The 16,736-nt window shown below is 42.5% G+C and overlaps 1 protein-coding gene across 1 annotated transcript in view; it reads left to right on the plus strand.

The window, feature by feature from the left end:
* The window catches only part of meiob (meiosis specific with OB-fold), a 61,525-nt gene extending 47,638 nt beyond the window's left edge, over positions 1-13,887 (plus strand). Inside the window, exons 11-14 of the mRNA XM_080206076.1 lie at positions 948-1,101; positions 2,082-2,271; positions 9,029-9,115; positions 13,387-13,887. Coding sequence (XP_080062202.1) covers positions 948-1,101; positions 2,082-2,271; positions 9,029-9,115; positions 13,387-13,497 — 542 coding nt within the window. The 3' untranslated portion in view covers positions 13,498-13,887. The remainder of the gene's footprint in view (positions 1-947; positions 1,102-2,081; positions 2,272-9,028; positions 9,116-13,386) is intronic.
* Positions 13,888-16,736: the final 2,849 nt, after the last annotated feature.

Below are 16,736 nucleotides of genomic sequence, written 5' to 3' on the forward strand. Positions count from 1 at the left end.
ATTGAATATAAACGGAATCCAAAATAAGCCACTGCCAATTGGCAGGAACAGTCTGACATTAGGGATCTCATAAATGTAAGTACATATACACCAAAAAAAACTAATTTCTATCCCTGGAGATTCTGAAACTGTGGAGCAAGCAGAACTTGGCCTTCTCACTCACAAAGGAAAGATTTTGGTTAATGTGATTTAACTACTTCTAACACATGCTTAAGTAATCAATGAAGAGTTGAAATGAAGCAACCATATGCTTGGAAGCACTAATTTTTGTTGCGAGACAGATTCCACTATAGATGGTAGCTAATTTCTATGTAACAAAAGAATGCTGCAAAATTGATTCCTTTATTTGTTAACTCCCACTAAACTATTTTTTACAATTTAATGTACGTTGTCTTTTGGACAGAATTACTCAGTAAACTTTATAATCACACATTTTTATTTTACAAAAAGCATACAATGAAAGCGCATAAAATAAATAATTTACAATAAATGTTCAATTTAATTCCAAGAAATTGTGATCTTGATGCCAACTAAAGTAAAATCGTTTACACTTTGCTTCTTTTAAAAACACGCGGATAATTTCTGTTTTCATTGTGCTTCTACCATATTAACAAAGTGCTAAGGTATGTACTAATAAAGAAAATAATTGTGTGACTCCAGTTAGTGATTAAATGTGAGATACCCAAGATGATACCACTATTTATTGTGCTATTTTGTACTATTGCTATGCAATTACACTTATTTGTACATTTCTTTGAAGTGTCTTGTGATGCACGCGTTATAGACATTTTACTTAATAAGTAAATGGACAGCCAGCATTTTCTCATCTGTATACAACTCAGTGTGAATCACTTAGCTATAATTAGTTGTGAGCTGGATTTCTGTATTGTGCATTCCTTTTATTTATGTAAGAGAGGAACAGTTTACATATTTACATTGGTTTGCAGTGCATTCTATTGTGGATGTTTTCACTGTGCAGCAGTTGAAAAATAAACTAATGGACAAAGTCGGCAAGTCAGAACCCATCTATGGAATCATATATGCGTACATCACTATGTTTAATATTGATTCTGACAATTCAAAGATAATTAAATCTAAATGGTAAGAATGGCATTATTTACTTTAAATGTGAATATTAAAAATGGCAGAAACAATTTTGCTTGGTGCTGTATCAAATGTAAACGTTGCCTGTTCAATATATAAAAGCACAGTTAGGACTAAGGAAGATGATATTTATTTATTTTTGCTGTTTTCTTGACAAAAATATTTATGACAGTTTTGCTACCCTATCAAATCTGCACATTCTCCGACTTGTGTATATCCATTTCATGTCCTGGGTGGAGTTAGCTAGCTTGGATGTTACTGGATATAGAATTCATCCTATTGCCAAAACAATTTTGCTAAACTTGAAGATTTCGTCCCAGTAGAAATTACAATGTAAGCAAAGGCTGTAAAATGATGCTAGAATGAAAAAAACATCAAGATCTGAGTCTTCTGATATTGGGAGCAGCGATTGTCTCAACTTAAGCTGCTGTTGTGCCTCGGGGCTCTGAGGAAGTCTCGATACATGTACTGGTACACATGCCAAAAGTTTATACTCACGATTTCTGGTTTTACCCTACCGCAACTACTGCACAATTCCCTACAATATGATATGGCCATATTCATGCAGATGTGGGCAGTTTGTGCTACACTGTTCTGCTTTTTACACTGATTTACTTAGAACTGTTTAGCAGGTGTAAAGCCTGCTCAGGAGCGCAGCTCCAACTAAATAAGCTGGAGTAGTCCTTTGAAGGAACTGAAAATTGTGAAAGCAGAATCGTTACCAGTAACTGCTGTCCAAAGGAAAATGGGAATAGTGGCTATGATCTGAAATTGTGGAATTTGAGTCCAGAAAGTTGTAAAGTGGCTAATTGAAAGATTAGATGCTGTTCCAAAAAATTCCATGAGATTATTTAGGACAGATGTCAGGATGAAGTAGAATGCAGCATTAAAATGGTGAGCAACAATTGTAAAATTATGCTGTATTCCAATGGTATTTGACAAGAATCTTAAAATGCATAATTCTTTGTTTATTAAAGTGGCAGATGCAGATTTTTGATTGATACTGAATCAAACGTATGCACAAATCCTTCCTGTTCATCTGGCGCAATGAACCCTTCAAGTATTATCACCAGTTTTGATTTCTGGGTGGATGTGTCTGACCATACAGGCACTCTTCAGTCATGTAACTTATCAGGAAGCACAGCTGAGAAAACTCTTGGTTACACAGTGAGTATCTGGAATTTGAGAGTTTTTGATTGAAATTGCAATACGAGGACTGATATTCTTTTCGTCAATGTCCTTTTACTCCAGTGATTCTCAAACCAGAGTATGGAGATAACTTTTTTTGTGATCTGCGAGATAATGTGAAACATGAGAAACACATCTTGAGAAAATATCTGTTTACTCAAAGGTATTATTAAAATATTTTCTTTATGCTATACTTTCATGTTATAAAGATGATGGGCAGAATTCTCCCAAAAAGAATTCCTTTGTGGAACAAAAGCCTTGAGAATGACACTCCCTGGACGCGGTACCTTGTCGAATAAAGCCAATCAGAAGCTTGGGAGATGGCTAACCCTCTATTGAAACCAGGATCCCTTTACTTTTCTCACAAGGATTTTTTACTAACGGGCCCATGACTGACGCAAACTGATTGCACCTGCACTCCCCTAACAAGCTGGAACTGTGTATATGCTGCAATGATGGACACACAGCCAGTCACACCAGGAAGCTGGCTGGAAAGAAACCTGCCCCGAAATTCTCCAAGGCTGACCAAGCTCGCTGGATGCAGTGAAGGAGAGGTGCCAGCTGCTGTTCTCCATTCAGGGGCATTGCCAAGGGGTCACGCTGCAAACGCATTATGGAGGGAGGTGGCGACTGCAGTTAATGCCAGGACCTTGATACCTCAGTCCAGGGATCAGTGTCAGAAGAAATTAAACGACCTTCAAGCATTGACGGTGAGTGTGCATCCCATTCTGGAACCTGTACACGTGCCCTGGAGCTGGCAGGGAGAGAATCAACGCATAGAATTGTGACCGGCATGCAAGTGACCATCAGCTCGACTCTCTTACTAAGTCTTCTTTGAAGTAAGTACTATGCTACGTGGAATGCTTTCCCTCCCTTCCCCCAATGTGTGTTCTTTGTTACACTCCTGGACCCTGATGCATCAGGCCTTTCAGGTATCAGCAGCCCCCCTGCTGCTCATGAAGAAACTCCCTCAGACACCTCGGACGACACCTCAAAGAGAAGCCTTGAAAATTTCTCCGAGGATAGCATGAATGATTCGGCACAGGCGTCGACCACACAACCCACTAACACAAGAGACTATCTCGACAGTGGGTCATTTTAGTGCTGAGGCTTCTGGGTCACTTCCTGGTGAGCACACCACAGTTGCTGATGAACATCGGGCAGAGGCAGACATATCTGAGGGCTCGGGCACACAAAAGTCTGTAGGAGGCAAGGAATTAGCTGTTTCCGAGCCAGATGCCGGACCTCGGGGTTTGTTCCTTCCGAAGCTGGTGGAAATGCATCAGAAAATCCAGGGAATTGTGGATGGGCTGTCAGCGGCCGTGCTGCGACTGCAAGGCTGTTTAGAGGAGTCAAACAGATGCTGTTGCAGGAAATGGTGCCGGCACAGCATGGTAACCAAGCCGACACCGCAAGGGTGGCATCCGCACTGTAAATACTGGGTCAAAGATTTGGCCTCATGGATGACAGGATTCAGGCCACCGTGGAGACACAGCGGGCCACGGCTGAGGGTGTCACTGGCATTCAGGAGGCACGTCAGTCTGTCGTGGATATCGGGAGCATATTGGAGACGTTGTTGGTCGTGGCTGGGACTCTCGTCGGCCTTCGGGAGAGATAGCAAGCCGTGGCTGTGAGCCTCGACAACTTAGCCCAGTCTCAGAGGGCTAATGCTGAGGGACGCTGGAGCCCGGCATGCTCACAGAATGCTACAGCAGAGGGGCTCCAAAGCTTGGCCTAGTCTCATATGCGGCAGACATATCTGGGTCTCCAGGACTGGCAGGACCAGGTGACGCCAGAGCTTCTGGAACTCAGTCCAACTACCCCGGCATCCCATGGAGTACCTCTTGGGCCTACGGGCACCTTGAGGGAGGAGGAAGGGCCTTCCGCCCAGGAAACTCTGGACATCCCAAGACCTTCCTTTTTTTTTTCACCCCCCTTCCTCACACCGGGCCAGCTGGATAAACAGTGTGGCACAGAAGCATCAGTGTCATCTGCAAGTCAGCCAGGACCATCCAGGTATCTGCCACCTAGGGACAGCTGCCAAGAACATCAGAGGCAACGGGGCCTGGATCACAGCTGGATACATCCATCTCTGATGTGCGTCCTAGGGTAGCACCTAGGAGAAGCAATAAGCTACACAAGATTAGAAAGTTGTAGGTACTCTTAAGTGCGCACAGATGAAAGTCAGCAGTAGTCAATCTTTTTGACTAACCAAATAAACTAAACTAAGTTAACTAAGGGACAAATTAAAAGAGGCAGCCCTCAAAAAGAAATAAAAACCAAAGTAGAAAGGAAACTTAAAACATCAAACTAAAATGTGATTAAAGGGATCAATAATACACCCCATTCCCTGCGGTGCCCACGGGCACGGAAGGCCTCAGTAGTGCCCAGAGACACCCGGCCGCAAACATAGTTACGGTAGAGGGACAGAGAGTCAAGCCGGACAATCTCCTCGGTCGCCTGCTGCCTGGATCAATTAGTGGCAAGTTTGGCCAGGCCCAGTAGCAAATGCATGAGGAGGCCTTCCACCTTCCCACCCCTTTTTTGCACTGGGTGTCTGTAGGTCAGGAGCATGGGACTGAAGCGCAAACGCAACATGGTTTTTAAGGTAACTAAAAAGGGAGTGCAGCTTATAATACTCAACGTAGACACAGTTCACAGATTCCACAAGATTGCAAAAAGGGCGTGTCTCTTCGGAGCCCATAAACCTACAGTTGTATGGGACTGCTGCATGCACCATCCTCCACCCTAGGCCCCCAAGATAATGGGGTAGGATCCCTCCACAGAGGGACCTCCAGTGGGGACCTCCATCGCTGGACAGCAACAAGGCATGTCGAGGTGTATCTGGGCAGTGAACGAAGGCAAGGTAGTGAAAGATGTGCAGCAACAACGCATACTGGAAACTCATCCATGCCACGGCAAAGGGCATGGAGGGCATTTCCGTGAAGTAGCTCAAACCGTGGGGTGCCTGACCCAGGGAAGGAGGTTAAGAATTCTGGGTCCAATGTGAAATTCCATCCGAGCAGGATTACACTGTGACAGAATTCCACCACACAGTTGAGCCTCCTCGAGGCCACGTGTAATTTCGGGTCTGAGCAGGATCTCTGTAAGGTCTTGGATCACACTGGCTGCGAGCCAGTGATCAATTGGTTGTGCCAAAGCCATCTCATCAATCTGAAGTGGGGGGGCAGTGGGTTGTTGGTTTGGAAAAGGGGAGAGACAAAGGTTAAAAAACTCTGCTTGCCCCCAGCCTAGCAATACACATTTCCCAAATTCCCTCCACATCTCCCCAGCAACACCCACATCCCATACGGCCCCCACAGCCCCCAGCAACACACACTTCCCACACCATTCCCCACAAAACACACATTCCCATACCCCTCCAACAAAACACATTTCCTATACCCCATTCCACAGCCCTCCAGAATGGCAACATAGCCCCTCCATTCTGCCCCACTCAAACACACACCCACAGTCATACAGTAATGGCCGTAGACTGCTGTTTAGTCCTGAGGCTGCAGCACTGCTACTTCAGAGAGTTTCCAGCCCATCCCCCACCAGCAACAATGCTTGCTGCTGCCAGCACTAGGATCCAGAATCAGTGCTGAGACCCAAGGTCAGCGTTCTGACCCGGGTTCTTCCTGAGAATCTGAAGTCCAACCCTGTGAGCAAAGCGTCTGAATCTGACATTTACATTTTGTGCTTTCCTGACTGATTTCCAGCTGCAGCAAACTAAGCTGTTAAGGTAAGTGAGCTGGGACGATGGAGAGTAAAGCTAGGTAACACTATGACAAATTCAAAAAAATGCAAAGCGATGTTTTGCCAGCTTTGGGCGAGGTCCCAGTTGCTGATTTTTGTATTGATAAAATGGGAATGGACCCAGAATAGGCTAGTCACATCGTGCCTGATTTTATGACTTTATTCTGCTGCAAAACGGGTGCAATAAGGTCGTAAAATTCCACCCAGGGTCTAGGCTAATTGCACAAAACACTTTGGAGTCTTTGGCCTGGGTCTTAACAGTCCATGGTAAATTTAATTAGTAATATCATTGAACAAACATGGAAGATAATTTTGGTTTTAGCAGTATTACTGGCTTTCCTGGATATTGACGTGAAACAATTTCACACACAAGTCTACACTGTTGGACCCAAGTGAGAGATCTGACTTTGATGATCCAGCTGCACTGCCAGTCATAGTCCTCGATTTGAGAATTCCATAGTGTTGGTGAAGTTACCTTATAGAAGGAAAGAAAACTGCATCCCTTATGTATATGTCCTGCTTGTTCAACCATCGAATTGTACATGTATTTACAAGTTATGCTATCTGTGTAAGAGAAATTAAACAGCGTAGAGATGCCTATTATGATTGTTGCTATTTGTTATGGGGATTTCTTTAGAGGATTCCATGAATAAGCATTTAATGATTGATAACGCTCACCAGTGTCATTTCAAGGGCAACTAAATACTGGCCATTTCCTACGAATCAATAAAAGAAGTTATGATTAAAGTAATGTTTGTGCTGTTAACTATGTGTATATCAGATAGGATTCAAAATTATAGCTGGCAGTCATTAAATACATATAAAATAAATTACCAATTGTTTGGGCTATTTTCAAAATTCCAGTACATTGTTTGGATGTTTTGTTCCCAATTCCACTACTGCCCACTGGTGGTGAGGACTCTTTGTTGCTCAATTCTGAATAAGTTTCCATCTTTATTTAAATCTAATAAATTGTTTTGTGGACATGAGAAACAATTTACAGAATTCTTAACCATTGAATGAAAATAAAAGCAATGCCGTCGATTGGCACATTTTTTGACAAGTTCCTTTAATTGTTAAAAGTAAACAGAAACAACTTGAGACATTGCTTTTAAAATATCCTGCAGTTCTGAAATGATATACTTGTGATTTTTTTACACAGCAAAATAACTCATTGTTCTTGCACAAGAGGATCTAATATTAATTAGGGTGCAGTCATTAATCATTTTAACCCCCATACCAATCCATATATATAGAATATTGCATTTTTGTTTCAAAATACATTTCATAGAATCCTTACAGTGGGAGGTAAATTTCACACATTAGTCACAGCTAACGAGGTATAATATTTATTGGTAAAACTAACAGTGCAATAACATGAGATGCTGGTAGTTAACAGTGTAATATAACAGCTGGATGTGATCGTTGACAGTGCCTAATTCCCTAACTTAACTCATGCAGTCCATTACCCATGCCTTCTTGATCCTATAACCTATTTATTTTACATGGCCTAGCACTACATCAATATGTCTGTTTCCTCCCCCCCCACGATGCACATTCTAGGTGGAGGCGCAGCTGCTTTCCATGCCCCGTTGTCTGTGCTGCCCTTGGCGGATGTCCCCTGGAGTGCTGGGACCTGGAGAGCCCTGGCTGACTTTCTGGTGGCACTGGAGTATCCATGCCACCTTGTTCATCATACTGCCCTTGAGATCCATCGGTGTCAGGAAGGGGGGAGTCAGAATGCCTTACAACAGATGGAGTCTCCCAAGTCAGAGGCCCCCGCACAGGCTGTAGCCTTTTCTCCTCCCTCGTGGTGCCAATGGGCCCTGGGTCACTCCATGTTGTGGTGGAGCAGTTGGACTGAGCCCCAGCAGCCCAGCGTCACCTGGCCTTGCCAGTCCTGGAGGCCTAACTGCATTCACCCCATGGTGTGTTAGCACTCGGCGATGATGTCTGAGTCTGGGCAAAGTTTTTCGTATCTGCAGCGAGTGCCCTTTGAGAGGGTCAAGCTCTGCAGCCAGTCAGCCGTGGCTCGCTGTCTGAGCCATGCCCTCGAGGCCTGCAGCCATAGCCTGCCACATGTCGACTATGGCCCACCAGGTCTCCAGGATGGTCATATACCCCTCAGCCATGGCCCGCTCTGACTTGGCCACGGCCTGCAGGGACTCAGCCGTGCCTTGGACACTGCCACCCGTGGTGACCATTTCCAGCCCCGAGTTTTCCACTGTGGATGCCACCTTGCAGGATTGTGCCAGCACTACCTCCTGCACGCAAAGACTGCGGTATTCCCCCCTGCAGCCTCACAGTTGCTGTAGTGTTGCTGACGGTCCCTCCTCCATCTCCCAGCTCTGCTGCTGCACCTCCAGCAGCTTAAGGGAGACTTGAGGCTTGTCAGACATACGCTTGGAAGGCAATGAGAGCAGATACCTTTTGAGGTCGAAGCTGAGGACCTGAATGTAGCACTGCAAGAAGTTCAGTGACCTCACGTGAATTGTCAAGATCAATGAATGTATCTTCAATTGCCATGTTCTACTAACTGAACCACTATCCTCAGACACTGCATATTTCAGTCTCCCAAACAGATTGCTTGACATTCTGACATACTTCCCACTCTCTTCAAGGACAAGGGAGTGCTCAACCGCAGACAGCTGGAGGCAATCAGAGGTGTATCTGTATGCTCTATTCCAGTGGGGAAGAGCACGGGCCATTATCGGGATAGCAATTGGTGAGACTACGGACAGCCTTTGTACTTAATTTTCCTTTTTATCTCCCACTTGCCCCTTATCCTATGCTGCAGAGCTTTAAAGACTTGTACTATCAAAATGAGCAATAATAAGTCAAAAACTTTGCCTGAAACATTTTGAGAAACATTGTATTAAATCACAGTATAACAACATGAGAAAATTTAGCTTATTAATTATCTAATGAATTAAGATTACACAACTGGTTACTGTTTATCTTATGCTGTAATTCCTAGACTGATGAGTTTTGCAGTTTAACGGAAGAGCAGAAAACATCATTAAAGTGGAACTTCCTTTTAGAGAGATGCAAAATCTATCTAAAGGTTTGGATTTTATTCTTCCTTAAGTATTTTTTTACTGTGGTTTCTGATTTTAATTTACAGCGTATAGCTACAAATAACATGCATTTTAAAATAAAAAAGAACAGTAACATCTGATAATGGCTGCAGTGCGAGGCTTTCAACGAAAGGAGCAATCCCTGGTGATCTGAGCATACTGGTTACATGATCTTTATACATACTATACAACTAATCGGTTAGAAAGATCAACTTCAATACAGTAATCCAAGGCAATCAGAAAAAATGCTGGAAAGAAAGTCTTCAGTCCACTTCCTCTGTGCAAGATGTATCCTAGTGTTCTTCCAGCAATGAGGTCTCTTCTACAGTTCGAGTAGTGGGCTCTTCCATAGTTACCTCATGGTCAGTGCTCAAACCTATATTCATTCAGTAAATATAGTTGGAGTGTGTCTGGTGAACATTTAATGAAAGCCCTGAAGATTTGAGTGCAATCTCAAAGAGAAGGATCACATAATCGTTCATATCTTTGGCATTCTTGGCTGCCTCAGCCTTTTGCCTCAAGGTATCACAATTGCATGGTCAAGATTGATCTGCAGGTTGTTTGTTGACCATCATGGCTATGTTGAACCTTGGGACCTGAACCTTCATGGTCTTCTCCAACCTTAGTTACTGATCACAATGCAATATGGAGAGGATACAAGTCAGCTGGAGACTCAGGTTTTCCATTTGCTTGCGCAAGATCTCTTTCATAAACTCGTGAGATTGTCCTACTTGACTCAGTCTTCACACCATTTCTTTTCCCCACACAGTGGCACAGGGGTTACCACAGAGCCAGGGACCCTGATTTGGTTCCCGGCTTGCGTCACTGTCTGTGCGGAGTCTGGGCGTTCTCCCTGTGTCTGCATGGGTTTCCTCCGGGTGCCCTGGTTTCCTCCCGCAGTCTGAAAGACGTGCTGATTAGGTGCATTGGCCATGATAAATTCTCCGTCAGTGTACCTGAACAGGTGCAACTGGGGATTTTCACAGAAACTTTGTTGCAGTGCTAATGTAAGTCTACTTGTGACATGAATAGAATAAACTTTAAAAACTTTGGGGTGAATTTTCCTGTTCTGCCCGCCACAGGAATCATAGCGGGCAAGGAGTGGACCGTGGAAAGGTCCATTGACGTTGAGCAGGATTTACCAGTTTCGGAACGAGCACGATCTGAAAATCATGGACGGTAATTCAAGGTCCTGATCACACACTGCACAAAGGCAGTTTATGCAGTTTTAGTTTTCCGTCATACAAGAAACGTCGTCTGTCAGTGTGATGAGCTTATCCCCAGACTGCGAGATGCAACAATGCAGCAGTTCAGACACCTTTTGCAATTCTGAGAGCGCTTGTGAATACTAAGCTTGAGGTTCTTGGAGAACTGTAAGCAATTCTACAAGCAGTTCTTGTGTCCTCTGCCAACTCAGAGAATAGCTGCATGCATTTCGTGATGATGTTTTTGCCGATGACCTTCAGGATCTTGCTGTGTTGCAGTGCCTCCTGGGAAACGTTCGAGAGCAGGTTCTCAAATCCGTCACAGTGCAAAAGAAGTTGGAGTTCTCCAAGATCAACTCTGCACTGCTGTCCCTAATGAAAACTCTGTGAATATACAACTTGATGTTCTTGCATTCAAAGGCAACTCATCTAGGAATCAACAAGAGGGTGTGGAATCTGAGGTTGAGATATACTTCACTGCAAAGTTGTCTTCGCAGTCATTAGTGAGTCTCTTATAAATCCCATTATACTCCTCCTGCATAATGTAATTGGGATCGTGGCTACCGTAACTGATCATAGTAGTAAAGTCATCCCTGTCACCCTTTCCAGTATAGATTTTCACAGTGCAAAACGCTGCCAGCTGGTGAATCCCAGGCATATGCCTTGTGTTATAATCCCATAAGGATTCATAACATGACTGAACATACTAACAGCGAAACTCAGAAATTATCCTCCAAGGGATCTTCAGTAAGGACCTCCATTTATTCCTCTGGATATGACCACGCTGGGGGACTTGGAGCCCCTGGCTCAGGTATATGGCTATACAGTGCCCTGGCCAGTCTTGCCAGGGTGGAACTCTGTAGGAGTGGGGCCTGAAGGAGGCAGGTACCTCTGCCCCCATATTGGAGTGTCTCTATTGTGGCTGGGAAGGTTCGGGTCAGGTCACCCTCACACCTGTAGGGATAGGGGAGTGACCCAAACATTAAGTGGTGATGGGGGTGTTGTCCATCTGGTGAAGGGTGCTCCATTTATGCTATGTCCATGGAAAGGGTGGGGGATTTTTTTACAGCCAAAGAGGGGTTGAATTCTACCTGATTAGTGCTGCTATTGAGGAACGCACCATTTTTCCTGAAACAGCAGAGGACGTCCTTGTGCCAATAGAAGCCAATGGGGACACTGGTTGGAGTGAGACAACTCTCAAAGAGAAACCCAACTAGTGAAGCTCTGTTGCTCTCAACATAAACTGGAGTTGCCTGACAGACTGAGGTATTGACATTAAGATCTTTATGTTAGAGCAACCTCAGAGACCACATGATCTCATCCGAGGTTTCAGCAAACCTCTGAAATCACATGCCTCCCCGTTCTATGGGATGGCTGCATGTGTTATTTTGGAGCTGAAGATTGGGTTTTACAACTCCCAGCTAGTCTTTCCTTCCTGTGAATAAATAGTTAGGACTTCACCAGCTGCTACAGTACCAGAACTAGATGTGCACAGTGATAAAAATGAAAGGACTGAGGAGGACAGCAGCAGGGTGGCAAAACAAGGCAAAGATCTGGAGCTGTGTGAGTAGATTAGTTTAAAAGCAATATTTATTGCATTTACTGGAATGAAATATTCTGATGTAGTGGATAACTTCCCTGCTCTGAGCCAAAGTCCCAGGACTTGATTGCCAAGGTAGGTGCATTATCACGCAGCCAACCTGGTTGAGTATCAACTTGTCAATCCTTCCATTCACCGATGTCAAGCATTCGGAGTGAGAGAAATTCCTGGTCAGCCACGTGATGGAAAGAGCCCCTAACGTCACTATTATTTATAGGTCTGCATTAAAGTGCATGTTGATACAGCGACTCATTCTTTCGGGGGGCCAGTTGGCACAGTTGGCTGGAAGCTGGTGTGGATCCGAATGGTACCAACAACACAGGGTTCGATCCTCTCTGGTTGAGATAAATTTAGGACCTTTCTCCTTGCCCCGCCAATGGTAGAGATAGCAGCACTGTGGGCCAGAATTGTGTTTGGCTAGCGAACGGAACATATATTGGGAGTGGCAGCAATTTACATATTTAGCAGGGCCAGAGCCAAAGAAAACTACCGAGTAGGTTGGCTGCAAAGAGATAGTTAGATGTGAAATGCTGGCAAGGGGTGAACATTCTCTGGGTTGGAAAGAGGAGTGAGACAACTGAGACTACAATGAATGAGCCAGCATATAATGGAGGCAGAAGAGCTGTGGTTAGATTGGTGCTGCTTTCAAAGCAGTTGACATTGGAGAAGGAAAGTAACATTGAACTATTCTGGAAGGGATTAGGAAGTCTGCAAAAGACATGAGAGAGCTAAATATATTCAATTTAAAAAAGTTAATTGAAATAGGACAAATATTACACAATAATTGGATGAAAAACAAAATGACAATAGAGCTGGTGAAGTGATATCAAAAGTTAATTCAGAAGGCAAGCAACCTGTAATCATGTCATAATAGGTTAGGAAATTCACCGGATTATTTTTAAATTTTGTTTGAACATTTGTTTTGGACATGAAAATTTTAGTCACTGAAAAAATTGGGAGCGAGAAGAATTCTGAACGCATTTTGAGAAACGTGTGGAAAGCATGTTGCCAAACTGAGAAACTGCCTTTACCGAGAAATGGCAGTATTGTTGATGTGAAGGTGACCACTTCAGTAGATTTCCATGCAATTGATTTTTCCAAGCCACCATTTGGGTTATTTTCTAAATTAATCAGTCAACTGAATATACTGTAGTGAAAGCAAAAAAATGACAAATTTTGGAAAGAAAAATCTTCACATTGCAAATCTGCTGAACATCTTCAGCTTTTTTTGGCCACACACCATATTTTGCTTGTGCATGTATATTGTGTCCTGTGCAAGTTAAATTCTTCAATTTTCATTTGGTTTTGCTTTTTTATGTCTCACAATAAAAGCTGAGAAGTCATCATCAGAATAAGTTAATCTTAACTTTTTATTTTGTTAATCAGTACATATTTTCATGAGTATATATTTTTGTTTTAGTATAAAAATGCATCTTTTTGTCATTATATACAGTTGCTCGCATCAGGCAGCGCAAGAAACGGAATAAGAACAAGTCTGCTTTCCTGCAAAATAGCTGATCCTGAGGAGGCCAGTCAGACTTTATCCACCATAGCAATTTTCTGAAACAGCTGCTAACTATGTTCACGATGCTCAAGCGTTCAAATAAGTTACCGCCAAGGAAGATTAGCCTACAAGATATTGACCAGAAGTTCTGTTGTCAATATATATGGACTAATTATTATCTTAAGTAATTTGTTTCCATTAATTTGTTTTTGAAGAAATTTATCGAACATCACAAAAGCAAAAAAAATTGTTTACATAATAAAAGCCTTTCAAGTCAATTTACAGTAAATGTATAACATGAAAACTGCAGCCAAGGCCAAAAATATCTTGTTTACATATTCTGAAATTTACCGTCATACTTCCCAAATTTACTTTATTTCTCCTGGACTCTATAATTTTCTTGAGCTATTCAGACTCTAATTCAAAATGTTATTATTCTTAAATGTACAGCCTTTCCTCGGCTCTTGTTGATCCTCACTGATGTATTCTACTTCTCTGCACTCACTATTCACTTTTAACAATTGAGGGCAATTATTGTAAACTTCTGTGATGTCAGTTAAGCTGCATCATGATGTCACAATATCTGTTGTTATCTTTTAAAAACTATGGAATTTGTCAGTTTATATTTTAACTGATATAACAGTGAACCCATGTTTTTACCAGGTAGGTAAAAACCACCCTGTTATTCAATTTGCTAGTCCCTTTCAATTTGTACCAAATATTGCCATTCATGTGGTTTGAAAGCTTTTTCTTGGGCGTGATCTTATGACTTTGTTCTGCTTGATTTTGGGCAAGGTGGGAAGATCGGGCGGGAAGTTAAAAAAATGACACGCCCAGTTTCTTGCCTCTCCTAATCGTACTAGTCCCGGTTTCCCAGTGAAATCGGCTCACTTACCTTAACCTCACTAGGTGGAATCGTATATGGTCGCCGTCAGCAGAGACCAGGCTTGATGTCTTCGCTGGGGAGATCAGAGGCTATTGAAGCACCCAGGTGTCAGAGGCGGTGCCAGCCTAGCACTGTCCACCGGGTACCATAACATGCTGTTGGAGGGTTGAGAGGGAGCTGAGCCTGTGGGGTGGAGGTATGACATGGTGGGAGGAAGGGGGACACTGTGGGAGTGAGATGGAAGGGGAGAACTTGGCAGAAGGTGGCAATCGTAAGTGGGGAGGTGGCAAGAGATCTCCCAGCATACTTGTGTTAGTGCCTAACTTTCGAGATACATTTAATTGTCATATTAAGACCATTCAAGATCACTTCAAAGCAAAGCAAAAGTAGTAATTACATGGTATTATGACATGCAGTGCTGAGAACATCCAAAAGTTTTAAATGGTAAAGCCTATATACCCATATTATTAAAACATAAAGCGAAGTGCCAGCATACTGGGAGATCTGGGCATGTGCATAATAGCAGACCCTGTAAGCTCAGCCCCCAAAAAAAAACACTCCCATTTTCTTATTTGGCACTTCGCTTTATGTTTTAATAATATGGGTATATAGGCTTTACCGTTTAAAACTTTTGGATGTTCTCAGCACTGCATGTCTTAATACCACGTAATTACTACTTTTGCATTGCTTTGAAGTGATCTTGAATGGTCTTAATATGACAATTAAATGTAACTCGAAAGTTAGGCACTAACACAAGAGGTGTGCCACTACCTGTGGAAAATAGTTTTTAACTTTTTTGATTTCACTGCAAACCCAAGTCTCAACTGTTCTGCTGATCCTAAAATGTAACTCTCCTCTGAATGGTGCAGATCTTTTTTGACTTTGGGCACAGTACGACATTCAGCTGGCATCCTAATAGAGTTCACAGTGCGTTTGTGCTTGGTGTACAGTCACTGCTGTGGGCCTGATAACTCAAAATTATAATAAAAATAATAAACACCAACTCATTTGGAGATTTTAAATGTTCATCGTCATTGACGCAATGATGATGACTAAAAAAAAGCTCATGTCAAACAGTTTTTTGTAACTATCCATTGCTATTTGTACAGTTTTGGAAAGCATTAGATACACCTGCTATTGCTAACTTCCAATTTCTGGAAGGGAAAAAAAAATTAAAAATGAATGGTGTATTTGTTTCTTTGCATTCAACATTATTTACTGTGGTGGATAATCTTCCCAATATCCAGTTCCTAATTTAAAGTTTGAAAAATGTATGTTGTCCTTCACACCATTTCATGTATTTTGCCCTGTTAATTCCAGTTTATAAAGATAGTTTGAAACATTGTCATACAGAACAACTGTAAGACCGTTAACGGTGTAGAGCTTTGCTTTTTTTTTGCAAGTACTGTCCTTTTTTCTATTGATCAAAGAAGTTTTGTATAAATTTCAGTTAATATAAAATTCTAAAATGCCACCTTGCTTTACTTTTGATTCAGAATATCTAATTTGATAAGACTATACTATTGACTCAATTCCACAGCCAATGTTTTAATAGAGCAGGCATCTTAGCTACTTAATTCCTGCCCTGATGTGGCCAACTGCAACCTTAAAATTGCAGGAAGCAAGGATATCCAGCACACCAATAGGGTCCACTTTAAATACGTAGGTTAGGCTTTCATTACCTCGTTGGAAGCCGACAGCTCTTAAAACCTGAGTCCTGAGACATCAAACTCTCCACCTCCCAGCAGACCTGCCAGGAATAGCACCCAAAGGAGATCCAGTAATTATTTTTAAGAACTTCAAATTTCTTTCAGGATCCACAGAGGAACGTAAGACTTTCTCTGACCCAGGGTTGCAATCTGGACTTCTGATCAACTTTCACCTCCTTCCCTGTTGCCCGTTAAATGACAGGCAAACGTCTCTTTGGCTTCCCAACCCATTTTGGTTGGCAAGCTACATGTAAATGAGTTTTAGCCATTCACACCCAGATCTGAGTTTTATTTTTAGGAGTATGCCAGCAGTGCCCAAAATCTAACTATACAATAGCAACTTAAACTTGTTTTTCATCTGGTTACAATCATGATCTTATTGAATGATGGAGCAGGCTCAAGGGTCTGCATGGCCTACTCTATGTATGTACTGTTACTTGAGCTTCTCTTTCAAAAAGCAGGCAGAAACATTCGACTTGTTCTCGGCTTTGCCTTTCTCTTAATTTCTAACTACAGACTGAACCCCTGAGCTTAACTGGGATATTTGGCTACTGTTCTCATGTTGACTATTCTGGTTAATGGACTTAGGATAAGATAACTTTCTGTCATTCTACCAGTTATGAATTCCACAAATTGGCTTAAGATGCAGCCCTTCAAAAATAACCCTTCCAATCATTTCCATGAAGAAACAAAATTATGAGAAC

This window comes from Carcharhinus amblyrhynchos, chromosome 18 (assembly GCF_965287045.1).
Source record: "Carcharhinus amblyrhynchos chromosome 18, sCarAmb.v2.hapA, whole genome shotgun sequence".
NCBI lineage: Eukaryota > Metazoa > Chordata > Chondrichthyes > Carcharhiniformes > Carcharhinidae > Carcharhinus > Carcharhinus amblyrhynchos.